Raw genomic sequence first — 24,212 nt, forward strand, 5'->3', positions numbered from 1 at the left:
TACGAGCGTTTGACAATTGTAAAAAGGCCAAAATACTATCTGATTAAGGGGCATAATTGGGAAACAGATTTGTTTTCCCCTTTGACGAAAACGTTCGGTCTACGTTTGCACGCTGACGTCATTCACTTGTCGCGTCTCATTGACTATCGCGATATCTTCCATTGAAGCAGCCCTACTCTCGCGAGTGTTGTCGTGTGGTGGTGGCCTGACGGAGACGGTGTGCTTCATGGCGGTTACCGAGGCTGCGGTAAATAATTTTCTCGATCAAAAACAGCACACATACACATCTCTGCTCTATTGACTGCGTTTCGGGTTGTGCGATTTCTGTGTTCGTTTTGGCGAAAGGAACTTTGTAGTAAACTCACGGCATATGCGTATAGAGTGGAAGAGGGAGCACAGCTGCCTCGCGCGCCTAATGAAAGGCTAATGTTAGCATATTAGCTTGTCCCGAGCTAAATGGAAGACAGGCCTCCCAGATGTTTTACTATTCGTTACATTTCCGATCACTTTGGTCTGACCCGTATCTTAGTTGATGTCGACAATTAGATTTTAGTGAGACGCGTATTCGGTGAAAGCTTAGGTTTGGCGAGCTTTTTACGCATTGGCCTTCGTCTCAACCAGCGATGGTAGCAACACTTGAGGGCTGAGAATGGCCAGAGCGCATGCGTCAAGCTAACGCTAGGCTAACAACACTCCGTAGAAAGGCGGGCTGACGTTGTGCGTATTGCAATGGAAACCAACTACTCGCTGTGTGTGTTATCTATCTAAACGTTAGTCTGAAGGCATTTTTTATTTTCCCTAGAATTTGTTCAGTCGTTAAAGCCTTCACACCAGTCCTCTTCCCCTTGGGGGCTTTCCGGCCTCAGTCTGGTGGCGGACTCGGCGATTAGCGGGTTGCGTAGGTAAGGAGCTCGTACAGTTCGGCTTGCTATCCTCTCGGTTGTATGTCCTACATACAATACATAGCAGCATATTGATCTGTGGTGTGATGAGTTTCAACGGATGGGTTTTCTTATTGGGACCTGCATATAATTCAGGCAGGTGTTTTTACACTCCAGGCCCCGTTTTCGGACTTTGATTTAACTGTCGGATTAAATTGGTGTTTGAATTCCAGGGAGGTGAAGCTCTGACGATGGAGAATGGACAGAGCACGGGCTCCAAGCTTGGCCTTCCGCCTCTCACCCCAGAGCAGCAGGAAGCATTGCAACGGGTAGGTCAGCTCCTGGCAAAAATGAAATATGCACCAAGTAATATTGTTCTACCGTTAGTAATTCATATCCTTTTCTTGCTCCCCAGGCAAAGAAGTATGCAATGGAACAAAGCATTAAGAGTGTCTTGGTGAAGCAGACCATCGCCCATCAGCAACAACAGCTCACCAACTTGCAGGTGAGATGTGGAAACTTTCTCCTCACCTTTTGTATTGCCCACGTGATGTGTGACGGAATTTGTGACAATATGTTTTTTGGATTTTCATAAGTAGTTAACGCACCTGTCCTCAATGTTGGTTGTTGGTAAAGTTCCAGTGGAAGTCACAAATCCCTTTTCACTTTGACGGTGAAAAAGACCACATGTATAGATCGTGTGCTGTTGCTTTTTCCTCTGCTCTTTTTCAGGTGGAGAAGATCGTCACATAGGCGTTGGTCATGTGTATAATTTGCATTTTAAAGGCCCTTGTTTATGTTTCCTGCTGTGTGGTGATTTGTGATTATAGATAGGGTGTCAACTCTCCAAACTGTATGTTGTTTAGAGGGAGTGTCTGATTATAGTATTAGTATAACCGCCTCTGTCTATATAGCAAAGCAATGACAATTTGAAAACAGCTAAGCTAAGGGATTATTTAACCTACTTTTCAGCACTTTTTTCATCTTTACTGTCTTTCAGATGGCAGCAGTGACAATGGGCTTTGGAGATCCTCTCTCACCTTTACAATCGGTCAATAGATTATTAAATTTTCTTTCTGTGCGCATTCCCAGTGGAACAGGACTGTTACCCTTCTTTTAGTGGTTGCATTGTCAACGACCCTTGCCTTTTTCCTCGAGAAAATGCATATTTTGAAAGAAAACTTGACTCACTGTTTGTAATGTTCCTGCAACATTTTTTTCAATACTATGGGAGGAATTACTTATTAGTTTATATTAATAATAATGCTAATTATTTGCTTTTTTTGATTATCATTTGTACAGTTCATGTTATTTATTTTTTTCTTCCCTTAAGTTAAGACTAAGCCCTGTAGGTAGTAACATGCTGAGGACTTGCAACAACAAAGGTCACTTCTCTTTGAAAAATGTGCATTTGTTTGACATGTAAAAATTGACTCTACATGGCATGGGATGAAAGAGGGATAGCATTCCCGAGAATGGACCAAAACGAGAGAACAGCAGTATCAGGGATCTTTTCAGCCATCTCAAAGTCAATGTTTTTCTTTACTTTACTTACTTTTTTTTTTTTTTTTTTCTGTCAATGCCACAGGAGGCTTTCCACAGTTTATATTAGGGTTATGTCATTCTTTGTGGGTGTAGAACACAAACAGCAGACTGGCTGGACACAGCTGTTCTTTGCGGTTAAACCGTCTTTCCTGGCACAAGTAGACATTTCCTAATGCTCTAAGCAAGACTTTGATTTGAACTCCACAGTTACTTTTGTTATCTTACTTGCATCTCTGGACTACAGGTCAGTTACTTGGCAACAAATATTTGTGAGGGCTGTGCATGTTTATCACATCAGTGTGTTTTCCTTCATATGTCTAATTGTAACCAAATCAAGGCCAAATCTTAGTTACAAATGGGGACAACTAATGTTAAAGCAATTGTGTAAAAAGTTTGCACTTTAAAGTAGGAAGTGCTTTCTATGAAATGCAATCTATTTTTGAATTGGTCTCCACCAATTTCTTGCTTTTGGAAAAACACAGCAAGGTAGAAAATACACATTTATTATTTGTGTGTGTGGGTGTGTGTGTGTTTGTCTGTCTTTCATTTATTCTCTAATGCTTATCATCTGGTGTTTCCCCTGGTTGGCAGGTGGCAGCTCAACGGCAACGTGCTCTAGCCATCATGTGTCGGGTGTATGTGGGGTCCATTTACTATGAGCTTGGTGAGGACACCATCAGACAGGCCTTCGCCCCATTTGGCCCAATCAAGAGCATTGATATGTCTTGGGATTCTGTAACTATGAAACACAAGGTCAGTTTTAAGTTGTCACTTGCTGTTTTAATTTAAGTCAACTTTTATTTTTTACAAAAACTTGAATTGAAAACTTTGTTATGAACTGTGAATTTCCACATTTGTCCTGGCTGCAGGGTTTTGCCTTTGTAGAGTACGACGTACCGGAGGCTGCTCAGCTGGCACTGGAGCAGATGAACTCAGTCATGTTGGGAGGAAGGAACATTAAGGCGAGTCTGAGAAAACATTTTTTTTTTTATTAATGATGATAATAATAATCATTCAAAAATGTCATATTTCAGTCTTTTTTTGGTACGCCATAATTAAACTTGCATTTGCATTTCTAATTTGTCACCAAGGCAGTTTCTTTTCTTGTCCCTTGCATTTATGTGAGTAACGTCTCCCTCTCTTTTTTCTGTTTATGTTGATTTTCAGGTATGTGTGCGTGTGTGCCTGGGCGTATGCCAGTGCTCTGTCTGGGTTGTGTGTTTTTCTTTCATCATTTCAGTCAAGTTGCTTTAGTGACCCATATGAAGAAGATGGCCAACAATGCGAGATCTCACTCTGTGCCCACAATGTGCTAATGATGGACTGCGCCTGGGTGGTGTTGCTTGGCCGCCCCATGTGTAGTACAGATGCTTCTGTCCTGTAGCTTCTTGTTTTGATCAAGAGGTCCTAGTTTTGTTACTTGAGGCAGGCGTTGGTTAGGGTGCGAAAGCGAGGAAATTGGTGCAATCTTTTGTTCTGGCCACTAGTTCAGAGTTTTGGTGCCATATCTGTAAAATTGGATCAACATCTGCATGGTAGATTGAAGAAGAATGATTAAAGGAATCTTCTCAATATTGTGGTTTATAGTAAATAATTTTCTAACTTAAGAATAAGATTGTGTTATACTTCAATTGATGGTTCTTAATAGTCTTGAGTATAAATAAAGAAAATAATAGTGACTATTTGACCATAGTTATTAGTTAATTTTAAGGCTAATTATGGGAACACCCCTAATTAGCCTTAAAAGTTTTTTTGTTTTTTTTTAAATATATATCTTGATGTTAAAATAAAGCACTTTCATCATCCTTTGGATATTATAAATGCCCATGTAAAGTTACATGATGGCCAATTGCTTGTTGTTAATACAACTTTGCAATCCAGAGGTTTGCAGTTACGGCACCAGAGTGGCTCTGACTGAATTTGGTGGCTGGCAAAAGTCAAAGGAGCAGGCGATCTTGACGAGCGCGAGAAGGCGTCCACTAAGCAGAAGTGCTGGTATGATCTGTGCAATAGGTCGGGCGGCCAAGTAACATCGGTCAGGCGCAACCCATCATTGACCAGTTGGCCGAGGAGGCTCGCGCCTTCAACCGGATCTACGTGGCGTCTGTCCACCCTGACCTGTCAGACGATGACATCAAGAGTGTGTTTGAGGCCTTTGGAAGGATCAAGTCTTGCACACTAGCCAGGGACCCCACGTCCGGACGGCACAGAGGCTTTGGCTTCATCGGTGAGCTGGAGCGCCTGTGCGTGCTCGCGCCACTGCCGCTGCCGGTTGGCTCGCGAGCCATAATTCTGTTTCTCTTCCAGAATATGAGAAGCCTCAGTCAGCCCTGGACGCTGTCTCTTCAATGAACCTCTTTGACCTCGGTGGTCAGTACCTGCGAGTGGGCAAGGCGGTGACGCCGCCCATGCCCTTACTGACCCCGACGACCCCTGGCGGGCTGCCGCCTGCAGCAGCTGTGGCTGCAGCGGCGGCCACCGCTAAGATAACGGCCCAGGCAAGTATGAATCCCTTCCAAAGGGATTTAATGGCCTTACAGGTAAATATAACCCAGATCGAGCTAGAATTGAAACCACGAGCACAGATGTTGAGGACGTAGATCGTTAATTGAGGCTTTGCAAAGGAGGCCAGTTTTGTAGGGATTGCGTACAGAAAAAGGGGTTTATATGATCGTATTTGGACTATAAGTAAGGTAACAGGTTTGTAGGTAAAACTTCAGGCCGCTGTGATTTGTAAAGTTATGTCTCATAGTTAACAGCTATCCTATTGTTTTACATGATATTTTTGAACGCGATTAGGCCTTGCTGCCTAATTCCGAGGAAAGAAACCAGTCGAGCCAGTTAGTGGTGAAGGGGAGGCCAGGCTGAGTTCACTGTGTAACCATGTGTGATCGTTGACTGTGTTGCCTTGTGCTGTGCTCTGTGTGTTTCCCTTACCTAATGTCTTGGGGGCCCCCCCTCTCTTAAGGAGGCTGTAGCTGGTGCGTCAGTACTAGGGGCGTTAGCCGCGCCCCAGCTTCTCGGTGGCCAGATGGGGATGCCTCAGGCTGTCATGGCTGCCCAGGCACCGGGTGTCATTACAGGTTCGTTCCAAGAGTTGTCACTCAACCCTGAAAGTCTTTACACGGCTTTATGGTAATGTGCAACTTCTTTGTGTTAGAAAAAAGAATTTTGCATTTTTTCCCCTGTGTGTCCCGTAAGTCTCAACCAACTTATAACTGATTCACATTGAGCTGTTAAAAGGCGCAGTGCTGTCGCTGTTTGTCATCCGCTGCGTGTCTGCCTTGCCCTCTAAAGGTGTGACTCCAGTGCGTCCTCCTATACCAGTGCTTCCCCAGGTCGGCCTGGTAAACCCCATCCTCGCATCACCGCCAGTCCTGTCCGCTCAAGTCGCCGCCGCCGCTGCCGCCGCCGCCGCCGCCGGTCAGCAGGAGAGGAAGGAAGAGAAGGAGGAGATGCTGCAGGACGGCACAGGACAGGAGATGCTGAGTGACCAGGAGCACATGAGCATCTCGGGCAGCAGTGCCAGGCACATGGTGATGCAGAAATTGCTGAGAAAGTCAGAGGTGAGATATCAAAACCTACAGGGGGGGATAAAAGAACTGTGGTGGATTTGATTGAGGCCTTAACTTGTATATAGTATGATTTATCTCTGTCTCCCCTCCTCCCTGATTGCATTTAATCCTGACTTTACTCTCTATCAGTCCACCGTGATGGTCCTTCGAAATATGGTCGGACCCGAAGACATAGACGACGACCTGGAGGGCGAGGTGACGGAGGAGTGCGGGAAGTTTGGCTCCGTGAACAGGGTCATCATTTACCAAGAAAAACAAGGAGAAGAGGAGGATGCCGACATCATCGTCAAAATCTTTGTAGAATTTTCCATGGCTTCAGAGATGAACAAAGCCATCCAGGCCCTGAACGACCGCTGGTTCGGAGGTCGCAAAGTTGTGGCCGAGGTGTACGACCAAGATCGTTTTAACAGCAGCGACCTCTCTGCGTAAAGAAAATGTGAAATGGTCCACCAGCGCCCATTCTCATCCTCCAGACCTCTCCGACCTTCTCAGCCACACCCACAGCAGCTACAGATGCAGGCCTCTGAAATTTGTAATTATTGTTTTTATTGTCCTTTATTTTTTAAAAATGGTTGTCAACATCGTTATCTGTCCCTTTTGTGGGGGGAATTCAGTGAAATATTTCCATGTTGAACGATTCAAGACTAGTGGAAAGTCACAAGACGCATTTTTGTAATCAGACCTTTTTGGAGCATTACAGATTCTTGCTTAGCTTATGTTGTTGTTTCTTGAAATACAAGGACATGTAAAACGTTTTTGTTTCCTTTTTATTATTAAAAGTTGTTTTGTCCACGAAAAGACTGAAATGTATCCTCTTTGAATTTGTCGAACTTATACGTAGCAGCAGCAGTTTTGGTCGAACATATACTGAAGATTATTCCCAATTCCATTTTAGGGGTTGGACAGACTCAGCCAACACTACGATGACAGATGATAACCGAAAAGAATCCAGCAGCTGTTTTAATGACACACCCTCTTATTCCTAGTAAATGTTTTTATTTTATTTTATGAAGCAACAAATTAAAAAAAAAAGTTGGCAAAGCAGCAAAACATGAAAGAATTATTAAAAGACATCTTGCTGAAAAGAGATGTTGCTGTTTGATTTAGAAGCAAACTTGAATTTAAAAAAAGACAAATGTCTTTTTTTGTTTTTGTTTTGTTGAACATTAAGTCTTGGTCTTGTCTCGATACTATCTAGTCTTGATAATGTCTGTCTCGGTTGGTGCGGTCTTGACTACAACACTAAATCTAACAGAACTAGTCATCACTAGGTGACGCTGTTCGGTAAGATGAACGCCGTTACAGGGGCGCCTAGTAACGTGTGGCCTCGTCAGCTCAGCTCAGCGCGAGCGAGCCCAGCCCCCCACGCACAAACCCGCCCGCTGGGGTTCAGCAAGAGGAGGAGGGCTCGGCGGGCTGCTGCTGAAAGTCCACCAGCAACACGCCGCTCACATTTCTTCAGCTCGCTGCGTCCCGTCGGATGAACAGTCGCCTGGTGAAGCCACTCCGACGTCTTTTTTGGGATGTCCACAAGGTGTTTCCGTAGCTTTCGCCATAAGCGCTACTTAGCTTAGACTAGCTGCTAGGCGGCACAAAGGCTATTCAGTTGGCTGCTAGCCGATGGGAGCTAACGGTGGCTAGCGCGCTAACAACACAGCCGGTGCGGTGCGGAGCGGAGCGGACGAGGACGTCCCCCTGCGCAGCCATACTCGACATAATCTCTTGGAACTCGCACCGTCGGTAGACTTTTTTCCCACCACCGCATTCCAGACATATCGGGAGTTAGTGTCTGCGTGCGTGAGGCCGAGTGTTTAACAGACTTCCACCAGGAGGAGAAACCTCCACTGAGTCGCTGGCTACGCGGTTGTCGCTTAGCCGCCGCGCAGCCACTGCTCCTGCCCGAACAGGGATGTTGGTAGAGGCGGTAGCAGCGCGAGCTAACGTTGCCCTGTCACTGTTGAAAAGTACCAGAAGTAGGCGAGCGGCTCCGCCGAGCGAGACCTATCACTTTTGCTTTGCGCGGCAATTTCGGTGCGGATGGCGCTAGGTTGAAGCCGACCATCCTCGACCCACACACACACACACACCGCAGAACTGAACCGAACCGGGAAATATCTGTCGCAGCTCCGAGGGGGGGATTATTCTCGTGTCTCTTAAGTGGATTCCGGCCTCTTGCTCCTGCTCTCCTCCTTCGTTGTGGGAACACCGTGAGTGATTTGACATTGACTTGGGGAGTCCCGCTCCCTTCCGAACACCGTCGCTGCTGACCTTCACCCTCCGATGAGGGGACCACAATAGCGCCGGCGGCAAGCACATCTCCACCCCGGGCGGCCGGACATGCTGAAGTGTATCCCTCTGTGGCGCTGCAACCGCCACGTCGAGTCGGTGGACAAGCGGCACTGCAGCCTGCAGACGGTCCCCGATGAGATCTTCCGCTACAGCCGCAGCCTGGAGGAGCTCCTGCTCGATGCCAACCAACTCAAAGAACTACCAAAGGTACGCAGTAGGCTCCACGTCCCGATGAACGCATGCTTTTCAATTTGTCATGGCCCTGCATTGTTGTTTCATTGAGCTGCTTCGAAAGCACCAAACGGTGGCCCTTCTCCACAGGGGTTGCTTGCTTGTCTTGCTATCCCGTCCTTTTTTGGAAATGGTGCTGATCATGGCTGCAAGAACACACAGTCAGGTTCTGCTTTAAAGTGACTTTAAAGAGGTTTTGCTTTGGGATCAAACCCAACAGTGGACCAGTGTGTAAACAACAGACAGACAGACAGACAGACAACAGAGTGATGTGCTTCATTTCTGCCAGCCACAGGTTGGATCCATTGAGGCAGAGCGGCCCTGGAAACAGCTGGCACATGTGTTGGCTGTAATGATAGTACAGCTGTCTGCTCTGCTTTGATGCAGAGTTTTTTTGAGGCCGCGCGCGGAATTGAAATGTTAAGCCCCGTGTACCCACCCAGGTTGAAACTATTTTTAAAAATGTGCCACAACAGAAGAGAGCTCATTATGGTGGAGCTCGCCTACGCTTGGCCTGCGTTGCCTTTGACCATGCAGACGAGAGTTACGGAACAGAGCAGATGACTGTCTAGCTTTGTCCATGTCTTCTGTAATCACTAAGCCAGTGTAACACAGTTATAACATGCAATAAGAGTTGCGTCTGTGGTTCATTCCAAATGTTACTGCTGAATTACAGATGAACGGAGAACCTCATTCATTCCTGAATGTCGCACAGGCGATTTGACCTGCATCATGTGTCATTTCAAAGTTCCTGTTGTAAAAATCGCGACCAAAGGTACCGAGCACCGGATACGTGTTGGTGTTCTTCTGGCAACCTGCTCCGTCTGTCTGCGAGGCGTTGACCTTTGGCCAGTGACAAATGTTGGATGACAGAGCGTCGTCTCTGCTACTGTCGATTGCATAACACGCCGTCGACTCCTAAGCGCCTGTCTGGGCCCGGGACGGGAGTCCATCTGATTTTTTTCTTTCCCCAACATGTTGTTATAAAAGTTTGGAGGCTTTAAAAAATAATCTCTCTGAATCTCTGGGTTCTTTGGTGTCGGGGCTGCGTAGGTTGAGATGGCAGCGTGAGGGTTTTAACATGGTGAACAGATGGTGGTTTAAAGCTCCTGAATGTTGCCTAAGTTTCCTCACCCCCACCACTCTACCCCACCCAATCTTAGATTATGTTCTCTCTGCGACAATCGTGTTTCCATGTGCCATGGAGAACTGTCAAGGTCTGCGAAACGGAAGCATGAATCGACTGTTTTGTGTTAGTTTTTGGTTGGGGAGCTGGTCCGGGCCGCAGTGGTGCGACCTGATTCGGGATAAAGAGTGGCCTGTCTGCAGAAAATGAGCTAAAGAACCTGCAAAGTATGCAGCTAGTCAGGAATCCCCCGGCTCTCCTGGCACGTTGCGCCTCTGTTTACTCACCGTGACAGAAGTGCACATGGAAAGTTTGTAATTGATGTTTCACGCCTCACTTTTTTCTCCCCTTCGAAACGTTCATCTTGGCTAGAATAAACTAGCGTCGCTGCAGGGCAGAACCGGAGCAGCCCAGTCTTCTGGGGAGATCTTTGTAAATCTCTTTGACGGAAGTTTGGTTGTTTTTGTTTTTTTTTAAATCGCAAACCTTCCTAATGGAACTCCGGTTGTGTATCTGCACTGACAAACGGGGCCTCACTGTCAAGATCATGTTGAGGAACCGGCAATTATCTCCTTAGTCTTTCTCAAGTCCCATGACGGGCCACAAAGGGGACCATTCACGGGCTTTGATTGCCTGCGCCTCTCCCTAAATATCCACCGTCTTGTTTTTGTGTCGGCAGCGTTGCGCTGCTCTGCTGACGACCAGCCTGGAATCATATTTGGAGTCCAAAAGATAACCACGTTAAAGTTATTTCTGGGAAGCTAGGAACTAACACAGTGCAACATCTTTATCCCGACGGCACGGCGGGCCGCATCAACCTTTTTTTTTTTTTTTTTTTTTGCTCTTTGTTGAAATAGGCAGCGAGTCCTGTGTGGGTGTGACCCCCGTCAGACTCGACGGAACAGGTTTTAATGTTGCGGCTCCCAGGATCCCTGCCCAGCCTAACCTGCTACATTTGATACACGGCGCAGCCACGATATCCGTCCGCGACACCGGAAGACACGCGAGAGCCGCACGCATCGACCGGTCTGCGCGGAAAACCTGTTGATGCATTTATAGAAATCAAAATAAAAGTTAGTTTCCTGCGTAAAAAGGAAGACTGATATGTGTAGGATTATTTATTTTGTCCGAGGCTAAAAATATTTTAGCCTATAAATAATTTTTATTTTATTTATGTCCTTATTTATTTCATCAATATCATCTCCATTCTTTTCGATTGTATTGTTGCTGTAATTATGGAAATATCCCCAATGTGGGATTAATAAAGGTTTCTTCGGCTTCTGCTTCTTCTTTTTCTTCTTCTGCTTCTGCTTCTGCTTCTTCTTCTGAGAAAGAGGCGGCGGAATTCATCAGGGTTTTTCGAGAGAAGCAGCTTCCTTCAGTCTCATGTGTTTGTCTCATGTGGTCCAACAGATCTGTGGTTTCAGGGCAGATTAGGGCTTCACCCAGCCGTGAAAATGTCCCTCCGCAGCACATAAGTTTTGACTGACCCTCCCTCCACCCGTTAACCCCCCACCCTCCCTCCTCGCCGTCCTCCACGCCACTGTGTCTCAGCGTGCACTTCCTCTGGGATCTGTTTGTCTCCCTTGCGGCTCTTTCTATGGCTCGCATAAATGCGCTGATAAAAATCGAAGCAATTTTTTTTCCTTTCTTCTTTCCCCCTCCATTCCCACTAAGTGCTTTGTGCGTGTTCCGCCTCAGGTCCAGATAAGACAAAATAAGGCCCCCCGTCACTCAGCCGTGTCCGTTTGGCACTTGCTTCACCCGCTCGCCACTTCGAGGTTTGTCAGCTCCATTGTTTTTCGCCTGGATTGGACATTCCGAGCATGTTGGCTGGGCTTGAATTTACAAGAAGAAGCTGTTTTAGTGCCAAAGGAATTGTGCTCTCGCCTCCCGGACTGTGCGTCGCTTGATTCTGCTGTGACACTAAAAGTTTGGCGCTCAGTAAGAATGGTTAAAGTTCATTTACAGCGTCTCTACAGTGAACTGCTTAGTTCTGCAGTTTGTCCTCCGTCTGTGCTCCTTGATCATCCTGCAGCCGAGTCCTGCTTCATTCTGTCCCCAGTGAGCAGCTTAACTAGGCTCCCACCAAAGATGAATTACACCTGTCGACGGCCCCTCCGCTGCAAAAAAAAAAACCCCAAAAAAACCCCAAAAAACTGCATCCTGTACTTCACTTCGTCCTCATTTTATCTGCCGCCCTCTTCTTTTCTTTTCTCTATCGTCCTGCAGCCAAAGTCGACGTCGCTCGCGTGGAATAACTCGCTACGCGAAGATTATGTTTCATGCCTCTCAGCCGGAATCGATGCGGCGGCAGCCATGCAACGATCTCGGGCGCAAAAAATGAAACAATCGTAACGAGGGCGCTTCGGAGCGTTACAGTGTCGGAAAGTTTTGAGTCTGCGAAGACACTGCAGTCTGAGCTCGGAGGCTCTTTGTGATGCGAGGAGCTTTCAGCAGGTTGCTTTTGTTCTGAGCTGATGAGCAGCTGCCCCCACACAGGGCCTGAGCCCTTCCTGCATTTTCCTCAAAGCAAGGGATGATGGGAGGTCTGATTGAGAGGACGAGAGAGAGAGAGAGAGAGAGAGAGAGAGAGAAGAGCGAGATACAAGCTGCGTTTCCATGACAGTTTTTTCGCAAAATAAAAGTGGTATTTCTAAACTTTCCACAAAGTACAATGGGGATTTGCAGGTGTTTCCACTGAATGGTGGGAAGTGTGGTGTTGAGGCTCTACTGATCTCCACCTCTACTCCTCTCCCCACTGCAGTGATGTGGACGGACTGAAGGAAAAGGCCTCTCATTCTAAGCGCCACCTAGCACTCAGCAAAACATGACGCTCCTCACGAGGTCTGCCCAACCTGATGGCCACTTTTAGTCATTTTCATCTGTAAACATACGGCGTGAATATACAAAAGTGGTTGCAGGGCGAATGAGTGTTGCTTCAGTTGAATTCAGCCCCATGTTTGTGTAAATACTTTTATTCACATTAAAAAAAAAAAAAAAGTCTTGTTGAGGTGGGAGGAGAACGTTTGTTGTTGCGATTGTTGTCGCCTTGTTGCCCCGCTGTAATCGAGGTCAGCGCCGGTGGAATCAAGGTCACCATTCCGTCTTAATGCGGTCACATGACAGAAAATTATTCAGCGATTTTCTTCTTCTTTTTTTTTTTTTTTTTTGCCTCTCCGCTCCTGGTTACAAAAGAGCGTTCTGGGCCCAGGTCTGGGTTTTGGTCACGGGGCCTGAAAGGTAAACAAGCAGGCCAAGCTCCTGTGAATAATTAATGGCTGTTGGTGGTGCAGCTGTTGTTGATGGCGTGCGTGTGGAGTGTCTGCTGAGGAGACGCTCTGTTTGCACGGTCGAGACGTGCAAGTCGAACTAGTTTAAATTCTCTTTTCCTCTGTTTGTTGTTCATACGAGCTTCTTGGCCACATATGGCGAGGAAACATTTGAATTGCAACTTTGTTTTACTCTCAGTCTGCTTTTTATCGCAGCGCCGCCGAAGGTCACGTCGTCCGAGATACGGAGATGTTTGAAGAGCAAATTTAGTCTCCGAAGGACGGTGCCGAAATCCGCTTTTGATTTTTTTTTCCCCGCCCGCGCCAGCGACAACAGTCCGTCTTTGAAGCGGCCCAGTTTGTGGCACCGGATGCAGGTGACGTCCCTGTGTCGGGCGAAAGAAGGAAAGGTCGCCCCGGCAGGACGGCGCTAAAACCGACCACAAATGAACAAACGCTGCCCTTTATCTGTGAGCCGCACGGCTCCAGTGAAAGTCTGCGTCCATCAGGCTGAAACCCGATAGGCCGACGGCGGTCACCTGGTGTCCCGGCAGCTCCCCACCTGTCCGCAGGAGCTGTTATCGCCACCTGGTCCAGAAGGAGTGAGAACAGTACATATACACTGCCAGTAACGTTTGGACGCACCCTATGAATTTAACGTTAAAATTCAAATCAAATCTTAAAATATACGTTTTTGTTCACGGAATTTAAAAAAAGCAAGTCACAGCTGGTGCACTGCTAAACCACTGCAGGTCTCCCAGTGCCTGAGAATCCATGGGATACTGTTGTCGAGGGTTTACAATCTATTTTAATCTCAACATCGTGGAGATCATCATCACGTCATCCAAATAGGTTTTAAGACTGCTGGGCTCACTCAGGACTGAACTCAGCCGTGCAGTCAAACCTCCGGCTGTGTTTTTTCCAGGCTGATTCGATGACGCCTGTCTTGTTTTTTCCCCCCTTGTTGATTCCTCTCATTGGGAGCGTCTCCGCACACAGGAAGTGGGGAGTAATCAAGTGGGCAGCGGAAAACGCCCTGTTTTTTTTTTGTTTAGTTTTTTATACAAGAACAAACTTTACTCTTGACTTTTTTTTTTTTTTAAATGAAAAGAATAGCCTAGGAATTGTTTTTAATGGATGTAAAACGCCTAGCATTTCAATAAATCACTGCAATGAGGTCAGCAGATGAAGTTTCACCCGGTTGCTTCTTTGCTGTTGCGTTGTTGAGGAAGTCTGCCGGCCATAATGTTGTCCCTCTTCCTAAAAATATAAGTAGGTCACGGCCGCCTCTGCGGAAACTGTTAATTGTCCCTTTTTCGTGGCTGCTTCTTCTTCTTCTTCCTCCTCTTCTTCTTCTTCTTATTCTCTACGGAATTTATTAGTGACGGCCACTCGTGCTCTGGTCGGCAAACACAATGAGTGCGCGTCCGCCCCCACAAGACTGTCGTGGGCTGGTTCGTGGATTGTGCGGGAGGAGGAGGCGGTGGAGGAAGAGGAGGAGGAGGAGGAGACGGGACAAGAAATTAAGGGACAAAAGGAACACGCAGCGTGAGTCGCCGGGGACGACAAAGCGGGATGCTCATGTGTGCGTGTCTCCGCCGTGTGATTAACCAGTGAGGCGGCAACATTTCTATAGTGCCTGCCCGTGTGCCTCTGTGTGTGTGTGTGTGTGTTTGTATCTCTGGTTCACGCGCAGCTCCCCGCACACTATTTCCCCCTGACTTTATTGTGTTTTCGTCGACGTCGTTTTCAACACGGCGGCCGATTCTTGGCGTGGCTTTTTTGCCGCCGTTGACAGTCGCGGCATTGTTTGCAAAGGAAGGTCAGTTATTTTAACTCGAGGAATTGCAGCCGCTCACAATGCGGCGCATTGTGCTCAAACGCAGTATTTCTGATTCTCCCACCAGGCGGCTTTCTAATAATACTTGTCACGTCGAGGATGATGCGAGAGAGTTCAGTCGGGAGTCACTGTTTTGTTTTTTCCCGTCATCAGCGCAGAACGTCCCGCAAAGAAACGGCAGATCTCTAATTCTATCCATTGGGAATGTAGAAAAGTGAACGGCGGCCCTTATTTTTTTACCCCCCTGGAGGCCTCGGCTCGGCCAAATACACTTTGCCGTGTTTGCACTGCGGCATGTGACATCCGCGGAAACACAGGCATGTCTGGAATCTCCAGGCGTGCGGCCCCGCCCACTGGACGCTCGCTCGCTCGCTCGCTCTCTCAAACACTCAAAGTCATTTTCGTTTCACATTCCTGCCGGTGAGGCCCACACACGCAGGCGCTGCGCTTGGGCAGAAGCGTGGGAGTGCGTGCGCACGAGCAACGCTTCACCTCGGCGTCCCCAGCTGTGCGCCGAGAGCCTGTCGAGATCGCTGCTGCTGCTGCTGCTGCTGCAGCTCAGCTCTCTGGGTTAAATGTGTTTCTCCGCTGCGGTTTAATTAAGCGGAGCTTAACGCCTGCAGGGACTCGGAACGAGTGGGGACGCTGAGAAGGAGCTAAGCTGTAATAATGAAGCAGGAATATTTGTCTGGCCTGAAGAGAGAAACATACTGAGTGGCGCAGATTGTTAGTGTTAGGATGCGTGCACAACATCTTTTTTTTTTTTTTACTTCACTCTCACTGGCTGTTGCACTTTGTGGGGTTTTTCTTTTAGGATTATTGACAAATGCTTGATGATGTCGGTTTGTTATGTTGGGGGGTTGGGTTGCTTCTTCTTCAAAGTGTGGAAATAGTTCAGTGTTAAAGCCAACGTTGCTCCATCACTTCCCCCTTTTTCTTGTCTTGCTCCTATGGAACTTCAAAACATTAAACTCTTGATTGAAGCGCAATAACTGGTATTACATTGCCACCACTCCACACGACACGTTTTCACTTTATAATTGACATTCCGATTTTGACTTTCCACCAGTGTGTTGGTCTCCGTGGATGCCTTTTTCAGGGGCAAATTATTAGGAGAAGATAAGAGATTTATCGGCATGTGTACAAGTTAAAAACCGGTGCATTGGAATTCTTGTACGTTTCCCCGAGTCAATGTAAAGATACTGTTTGTCTAAAGCGGACGGCGGCGATGGCGGTGCGGAGTCGAGGAGAATCTCGGCGGACGGCTCGTCCAGGATCAACAGGCCACGGCTGCTTTGGCTCCTCCTGACGCCGTTCCTGGGAGCGGGAGCTGTGGGGTTGCAGACTCTGTAATTACGCCGTCTCCGTGACACATTAATGGGGTTTGGCTTGTCGGCGCTGAGGAACGGCGTCCTGGCCGTGCACCGGGGATAACAAGCTCCGCGTGCTTACACTTCTTCTTCCTCCTCTTCCTCCTCCTCCTCCTCCTTTTCCTCCACCTCTTCCAATTCAGCGCTCATACGTTCACACCCAACGGATTGAGCGATAAAGAGCCGGTGAGGTTGCTTACATATTCTGTTTGAGCTAACACAGGAGGGGAGATTGTATCTCGCTGCTGATACAAATACATCGCCATCGGCGCAAGGCTCAGTTTTCATTTTGCCGTCAGCGGAGCGTCGCCGTTCCCTCTACACGGAGACAGTCTCCAAGGCAATGAGTCTCCTCGGCCCGCGCCGGCCCGCGACGCCGACTTCACTCTGTGTTGTCAAGGAGAGGTGCTAGAGGAGCCGGGGCTTCCCTGTCTCACCAAACCAAGGCCACAGTTGTGTGAAATCACAACGTCAAAAATCCGATTGAGAGCGAGAAGATGAGTTCCATTTAGGAATGTTAGAAATGAATCAATTATCGATTAATTGTCGATTAAGAATGGGTATTTAATATCATTATGACAGTGTAGTGGCAGGAAAGAGCAATTCACCCGTAGACACTGTGATGGTCATTATATACCGAGAACAAGTTACGTTTAAACAACTGCTTAAAGGAAAAGTTGAAATGTGAGCCATTAGAAGTCAACTTAAAGTCAGAGGGGAAATGTTGAGGGTGTTTTTACTGTTCTCTCATGTAATAATGGGTCACATTGGACCCTCAACATTATTTGAGGGTTAAATAATGTGTTCCTTGCCATTTTTCATTGTGAAATTTAGGTTCTCAGGAAAAATTGCGGCCTTTCAATTAATCGTTCATCGACCGATAAGGTCAGTCTACTAACGATTAATGAATTTAACAATTATTTACATCCCTGGTTCCATTCTGGTCATCATAGTCTGAAGCAGATTTTCAGCACACTTCTTGCTTTCTTTCTCGGTCGGGGAAGTACACAGAGGTGACTTTGTTCCCCTCCTGAAAAGTGGTAGCTACATTTTTTTTTTTTTTTTTAATTATCCAGTTGCGTTCAAACTCTGCAGATGTGTCCTAATTCCAAACCCTCAAACTTTAAGAATTGAAACTGTTCTCTTTAGCCACACTCTCGTCGGCGGCTACGTTATTTTCTGGCGCTCTCTCCGGTCTCGTCCTCCTCTGCCGCTCGGCCACAACGTCGCAGCGAGGCAAACGGAAAGCCCACTGTGAAATCTGCCTGGACCCGTTACGCGCAGGGCCACATGATCCAGCGAGGGAGGCCTCGACTTGGACGCACAATGCACCGATTGTGCCGAGGCTGTTGGCTCGCACACGCACGCACACACGCTACGCGACACACAAGCACTTTCGCTCTGTTTTTTTTTTTAATGTCGTAAATCTCCAGCAGCCTGGCGGAAAAGGACTGACCGCTCTCCTCGCCGGGTTTGACGTTTTCTCACCTCGACAGAGCGGACAAAAGTTTGATGCGGCGGCTGGGAACTCGACTTGTGCGCACCAGGACAGTCCCCGCTGTCAAGCCCCCAGTGCGTTATCTCTAAAAATATCCCCTGAGCACCACTTATGTTTGTCCGTTTATGTATGCAGATCCCGTCAAATCCTAAACCCTTTGTTATTCTCAGCCGAGAGATAAAAATAAATAAATAAATAAATCGACGCACTCTTGCCCATCGTCGGTGTGTGTTTTTCTCTGACTAAAGTGGTCGGCGATTGTATCAAGTAGACACAAACTTTAAGCCCTGAGTTTGTGGCGCCGTTGCTGCTGCTGCTGCTGCAGCAGTGAGCCAGCCGGCCGGCTGGCTCGCTGGCAGCGCATACAGGATCCAGGCTGGGCGTCCAGGAAAGAGCCCAGCGTCCTCTGTGGACCGTAAACAATGGAGCCGCCGGGTTCTGTGTCACGTTTGAGGGGGAAGAAGAATAAGAAGAGATCATTCCTCCTCGTGCGAGAGTCACAACTGGGGTGGAGAATCTGAGCTCACTTGTGCAGCCGGGTCACATGCTGCTCTATTTCACCATAAACACATCCTGAGAATCTCTCTCACACACACACACACACACACACACACACACACACACACACACACACACACACACACACACACACACACTCCACCCACTTGGTTCACAGTGTGGTCAGCGGCGCTGAACACACCTGATCGAGGCCGCTTGCCATTTACATTTTCCACCATAAGTGAAAAATATACAAATACAATAGAAAGATTTGCTATGGATCACCTCTTAGGTCACTATCGTCCTGTCAGCCGTTTTAAAGGTGTTTATTTTTGTATCGCAGTCTATGGGAAAAATGCTTTTTGGGCCCGTGGGATTTTTGTTGTTGTTGCTGCAGTACCTCGAGTGGCCACTGGGAAAAACCCGGCAAGTCAGCATATTGTCAGTCTGGTATCCAGTTCTTATCATGCATCCATGAGCAGCACTCACCTTTGCGCTGCTTCCTGCTTCCTGCTTCCTCCTGTTATGGTGAAAACACTCAGCCGCTGCGGCTGAGTGTTTTCACTAGAACAGCTAATTGATTTCTATCCATTCTGGTGCTCAGGTGGAGCCTCGGTGGAAGAGCTCGTATTCTGTCCCCTTCTCAGCTCGGCTCCCGCCGCCTCTGCTGCTTTGAATGGAGTTTGGGTTGCAAATCCGCAGTGGCGCCGACGAGCACACGTGTCCGCCGACGCACAGTGTCCGAGGGCCGAAGTCTTTTCCCTTTTTTTCCCACCGCCGCCGCGCCGGTTTTAGTAAGCAAAGCAGCGATTAGCCCACCGATACAGCACCTGTGGAGGGATTAGGGCTCTATTTTTAAGATGCCGCAGACCAGAAACCACTTTGCTGCGCTGAGCGATCAGCCGCCGAGGTGGCGGAAAGTGTCATTAAGAGCGCAGAAATGAACACAACTGCAAGCAAGCACACTGATAGAAAGCAGGTGTTTGTTTCTTTTAAGCTTTAAAATAAAACAGGTGATCTTTATGTGTACTTGCAGCTTCACATTGCCTTTTGCTTTGGGTGTGCAGGCAAAGTTTTTCAGGCCTTGTGTGGAAATAAATAGATAGAATAAAATCAGTGTTTTTCGACATGCGAGGTTGCAGCAATGTGCAGATGAGGAAGTTGTAATAGGTGGTTAGCGGATGCTAACCCAGCTCGATGCTACACCTCTTACACCTCTGTTTGCTCACAGTGCAGATCAAAGTCACTGGCGCAGATTCAAACGCAAGGGAGTCAGTGAGCTTGGCCGCACCCTTCTCTCTCTCTCTCTCTCTCTCTCTCTCTCTCTCTCTCTCTCTCTTTAGCTCTCTCTCACTCTCTCTTTAGCTGTGTTTCTATGACCCCTAGAATTGCGCAAAAGCTAAATATCGCAATAAAAAACAGGTCATGAAAACACTTAAACTTCGAAAAACCTCTCAAATAAGGCTCACAGGTTTTGATGCTCTCATGAGGTGCTTTTTCAGACGTATCCATATTAGAGGTATATCGCAAAAGTGTCATGGAAACACTTTTTCACATTTACACGTCAGCAGATGTGACGTACGGGGTCACATGGTCAGTTCACTTCTAGTGAAAAGGCAAAATGCTTTATACCTCCATCCTCAAAGTGGGGTCTCGTGGGACGAGATTTTACAAGAATTAAAATTAATATATTTAGCTTTTATTTTGTGAAAAACTGCAATGGAAGCGCAGCTTCGATCTCCTTCTTTCTCTCTCTCTCTCTCTCTCTCTCTCTCTCTCTCTCTCTCTCTCTCCCTCTCTCTCTCTGGCCTGTGGAGGGACGCTGGGCACAGATAAGGGAAGCAGTGGCATGCGGAGCACCACTTAAGTCAATCGCAAACATTTGCCGTCATGTGAGTGCGTTTCATAATGCTGCACAAACACCGGTTACATGCGGTTCCACGCAGGAGAAGCAGCAGTGCCTGCTCTGCGCCGTCGCGGGTCAATCGAATTAGCGCCGCCGCAGCAGCCGTTTGCCGGATGAAAGATGCTGCGCGTCGAGGCGTCGACGTGCTCGGCCTGCGCCTGCTCGGCGTGGATTGGTCCTGGAGGAGGAAGCAGGATGTGGATGATGAGCGGCAGACGCATTGATATCGGCGACACGAGAGAAATGTTTTCATTCGCAGGCAGGCGGATGTGTTTTGTTTTGTCGGGGACGGGTTTGGTTTAGAGGGTACAAACAAATAGCGAAGTGTTCACGGCCAGGGATGCTAACAATTAATCGATTAATTGTCGATTAAGAATTTAATCGATTAAATTAAATTAAATTAAATTAAATTAAATTTCAAAAAACCTTGAAATGTGACCCATAAGAAGTCAACTTAAAGTCAGAGGATAAATGTTCAGGGTGTTTTTACTCTTCTCTCTTGTAAAAATGGGTCACATTATTTGAGGGTTAAAAAACGTGCTCCTTACACATTTTTCATTGTGACCAAAACAAAAATGCGACTGGAAAATGTCACGTCCGTTGACCACGTGTCAGTGAGCAGTGGTTGTGCTGCACCTGCCTCGTGCACTGCACCGCTGCACCTGCGTCCGTGAAGCCATCAGCCGTCTACCTGCTACGTCTTTTAGTTTTTGTTCTCCCGCTGTATTTTTCCCGATCACTGAAGACTCCCCCTTTTCCTTCACCCTTCCTCCCTCTCTTAGTCACTCCTGCCTCCCTGTGAGCCGCATTCCACTCTCAGGTCCTCCCTCTTCCTTGTCGTGCCCTCTCAGACAATGGGGGGAATCCGCGGGCAGCGAGAGCCGGCCGCTGACTGACAGGCCAGTGTGAGACCCGGGCCGGCTTGGCCTTTGTCCCCTTTGCCAGGGGAGGAGGAGGGTGAAGGGGCGAAATGGAGGGAACTCTGAGAGGAGGAGCAGCGTGAAGGAGGGGAGGAAGTGAGGGGCCATTCATGTGTAGAGGGCGGGGGAGGGGGATGTAGGGGAGGTCGGAGGGAGGAGGGGGGGGTCAAAGAGAGTTCTCTGCTCTTCGGCCAACACTTCCAAATAAGAATAGAATAATTTAGAAGCCTTTCTTAAGCCCATGTAGGGGAAAATTGCATGACAGCAACAATATAGTGCAGAATAGGGATGTTAACAATTAATCGGTTATCGATTAATTGTCGATTAATAATTGAATCGATTAAATTAAATTAGTCGTAATTAATTGAACATTTTTTACACGGGTAGTTGATATCGTTATAACAATCACCGCTTATCCATTAATCGTTAATCAATCGATAAGGTCGATCAACCAACACTTACTGAATTAATGGATCATTTGCATCCCTCGTGCAGAAGAAGGAAAATTAAATCGGCTCTCTGCGCCGACTCGTGCTGCCTTTCTGTTCATGCGAGCTGAAGGCGTTTTTGTGGACTAAGTGGAGGAAGATGCTGTTTGACGCACTGCTGCTGCTTCATCTGGACACCAACTTCACACTCAACCAGTGCAGGCCACCACAGAAGCCACCGTCCCTCCCTCCCCTGCACTCCCTCCCTTTGAGCCCCTCACCCCTGCCGTGCCCACGACGGCGTGTGTAGTTCTTTTTTTTTTTCTCATGCACCGCCGGCGCAGCTTGATATTGAAAATAGCGGCCAGACTGGGCCTGCCGGCGCAGGGGGAGAGGCGGTGGGGGTTGATCTGGCACGAGATGAAGGTGGCAGCACAGAATGTGCGAATAGGAATTCCGCTCGGGGAGGAAAGGAAGCGTGCGTGAGCGAAACATAAATACGAGGGTGAATGAAGAGACGTGCGGGCGGCCGGGCAGCCAGGGAGCCTCCGCTTGGCTCCAGGTGGAGGAGTTGTAGCGGTGGTGGAACTTAAAGTGGTTCTTTGGAACTTGGCGGAGGTTCTTCCGAGGAGGTTTCAAACAAGCAGCGTCCACGCCGGCGTGTGGGGAAAAGGTGAAGCGGGTTCGACGCTCCAGGGCGCTGAAGGCAGCAGCATCAGCGAGTCGCCGGTCGTCCAGCCAGGTCTCCTCCCTCCCTGGAGGCTGGTTCCCATCTGGGCCAGCCGGTAGTCGAGCTCCTGTTTCTCTTCACCCGATACCTGTCACCTGGTTTCCCGTCCAGACCTGCTGGTGTGTCTCTCTCTCTCTTCAGTGGGACAGCCGGAACTCTTTTGGAAAGACGTTGATCCACTCCTGCACATTGAGCAGATCGGGTGGAAAACATTCCACCACTCGCTCACTCACTCTTTAAACCGCTGTCTACATGTATCTTGCTCATTTAACACAACTAGTGCAGACCAGGAGGCAAAGCTGAATATTTTTTGCTTTTTGTCCCTCAGGGCTGTGCGATTCTCAAGCTGTGTTTTAATCACCTCTGGAATTGCACCAAATTTACCCGTCAGCGGACGTGGCGTACAGGCTCACGTGACCAGTTCACTTAAAGTGAAAATGGCGCTTTATGTTTGGACGGAGGAGCATTGAATGGAAACACCTGCAAATTTAGAAATATTGCTTTTATTTTGCGAAAAGCTGTCGTGGAAGCGCAGCTTCAGCGGTCGTCCAGCAGCTGCGACAGTGTTTTTGCAACGTGTGAAATAATACGCTCCTGTTTCAGGGTGTGCCCTCACCGACTAAGATTTTAATCTCCAGGCTTGAAGGTTTCTGTGCGCGAAACGCGTTTAGTAACTGTCCTCCCAGTCGACTCATTCAGGACGAACGCAACGAGTGAGAAGCCCTGGCAGTGTGTGAGAAACAGGCGAGGAGCCTCCAGCCGGGCCACACTGGCTCCTCTGTGGCCGTGGGAGCCAGTGAGGGACTGACTGAGGGGTTAATGGCTGCATACTTTCTGGCCCCGACGGTCACGCCGCTCGCCGCCAGCGTGTCCCGTCCGTCCGTCCGTCTGTCTGTGCGTCCGCACAGCAGATGACACCAGCGACCGTCCATCCGTCTGACGGTGGAATGCATCTGAACGTCGTCCCGTCGCACAACAAAACCAGCTCTTGTGTAAGCGGCTGGCAGAGGCCTCGGCGCTCCGCTCCTCTCTGCCGCCTGCCTGAGAGAGAGAGAGAGAGAGAGAGAGAGAGAGAGAGAGAGAGAGAGAGAGAGAGAGAGAGAGAGAGAGAGAGAGAGAGAGAGAGAGAGAGAGAGAGAGAGAGAGAGAGAGGCAGCTCTTAAATAGCTGCAATTTAATTACTTGTGACCTCATTTGTCTGAAGGAGAAAAAAAAAAACTTACTTCAGCATGATTGTTTCATTCTGAGAGATGGGATTTTTGTCTGGTCCTCAATGAGTTTCATTCATCAGACAGTCAAAAAAACTAAAGGTTGAGACCCCAATGATCTTTTATTCTCTTAATATTCCCAGATGGTAATATCCACTTTCTCTCTCCGCAGCCTTTCTTCAGACTACTGAACCTGCGGAAGCTCGGCCTGAGCGACAATGTCATCCAGAGGCTCCCTCCCGAGGTGGCCAACTTCATGCAGCTGGTGGAGCTGGACATATCCAGAAATGGTGCGTTGACACGTTGTCATGCCGTCTCGTCCCAATAATCACTCACAACAACCATTACAAAAAAAAAGAATATAATTGAAAATCAACCAACCACTTTCACGTTTGTGCTGCGACAGCCAATCAGCGGGTAGAAGCAGACTTGCAGTAAATATTTGCTGAACCCCTCCCGGATCATCCGGCCTGCACTGGAACACAGCTTACATTGAAGTGTTTTATTCAAAAAAAAAAAAAAAAAAAAAAAATCATAGTGCGACAGTAAAATGCAGTTGAGTGCAAAGCGACAACACTCTTTAATTAAGACTTTATTCCCCCTGCTTGAAATGCACGTCCTCTTCTGTCTGCTCCTGATTTCAATGGAACCATCCGCTGTGGTGAGACTGGTTCTGTGGTGGATGAGAGACATCTGCGCTGCGATGGTTTGGCGGTGGGAGCAGCAGCAGTGTGCGCTGGCCTGTGAAGGCCTCCCCCATCTGCCCGCTCTCCTGTCCCTGCTGCAGCCCAGCGCCGAGCCAAACAAGTGTCACAGGCTTCTTGGCTCTGCTGGGATTTCTTTTTTCCCCCTCTCTCTCCCTCTCTCGCTCTCTCTCTTTCTCTCTTTTTTTCTT

General features: G+C 48.0%; 2 protein-coding genes across 25 annotated transcripts in view; both read left to right on the forward strand.

Moving 5' to 3' along the window:
• The first annotated feature begins 102 nt into the window (after positions 1–102).
• On the forward strand, positions 103–6,799 carry puf60b (poly-U binding splicing factor b). 7 transcript variants are annotated; one of them, XM_076047614.1, is made up of 12 exons: positions 141–247; positions 803–902; positions 1,115–1,210; positions 1,297–1,386; positions 1,882–1,932; positions 3,018–3,179; positions 3,296–3,388; positions 4,440–4,653; positions 4,734–4,966; positions 5,395–5,509; positions 5,724–5,992; positions 6,131–6,799. In XM_076047614.1, exons 3-12 carry the CDS (start codon positions 1,133–1,135, stop codon positions 6,428–6,430), a joined length of 1,605 nt encoding a protein of 534 aa, XP_075903729.1. In that variant the 5' UTR covers positions 141–247; positions 803–902; positions 1,115–1,132; the 3' UTR covers positions 6,431–6,799. The 7 variants fall into 7 exon arrangements, with proteins under 7 accessions (XP_075903727.1, XP_075903728.1, XP_075903730.1 ...); XM_076047612.1 differs by lacking the exon at positions 803–902 and having other exon boundaries at positions 103–247; XM_076047613.1 differs by lacking the exon at positions 803–902 and having other exon boundaries at positions 103–247; positions 5,754–5,992.
• Positions 6,800–7,354: 555 nt separating this feature from the next.
• The window catches only part of scrib (scribble planar cell polarity protein), a 48,572-nt gene continuing 31,714 nt past the window's right edge, over positions 7,355–24,212 (forward strand). For all 18 annotated transcript variants that reach the window (XM_076047690.1, XM_076047694.1, XM_076047698.1 and 15 more), the window contains exons 1-2: positions 7,355–8,497; positions 23,490–23,607. In XM_076047690.1, coding sequence (XP_075903805.1) covers positions 8,339–8,497; positions 23,490–23,607 — 277 coding nt within the window. In that variant the 5' untranslated portion in view covers positions 7,355–8,338. The remainder of the gene's footprint in view (positions 8,498–23,489; positions 23,608–24,212) is intronic.

This window comes from Nelusetta ayraudi, unplaced genomic scaffold (genome assembly GCF_046127955.1).
Source record: "Nelusetta ayraudi isolate G7.1 ecotype Tasmania unplaced genomic scaffold, CSIRO-AGI_Nayr_v1 ptg000094l, whole genome shotgun sequence".
Classification (NCBI taxonomy): Eukaryota; Metazoa; Chordata; class Actinopteri; order Tetraodontiformes; family Monacanthidae; genus Nelusetta; species Nelusetta ayraudi.

Excerpts from the sequence above, each read along its gene's own strand:
- puf60b (XM_076047612.1), top strand. The coding sequence starts at position 227 with ATGGCGGTTACCGAGGCTGCG. Across the intron at positions 3,389-4,439 it reads TGGGAGGAAGGAACATTAAG|GTCGGGCGGCCAAGTAACAT; the intron begins GCGAGTCTGAGA and ends TCTGTGCAATAG. Across the intron at positions 4,967-5,394 it reads GGGATTTAATGGCCTTACAG|GAGGCTGTAGCTGGTGCGTC; the intron begins GTAAATATAACC and ends CCCTCTCTTAAG.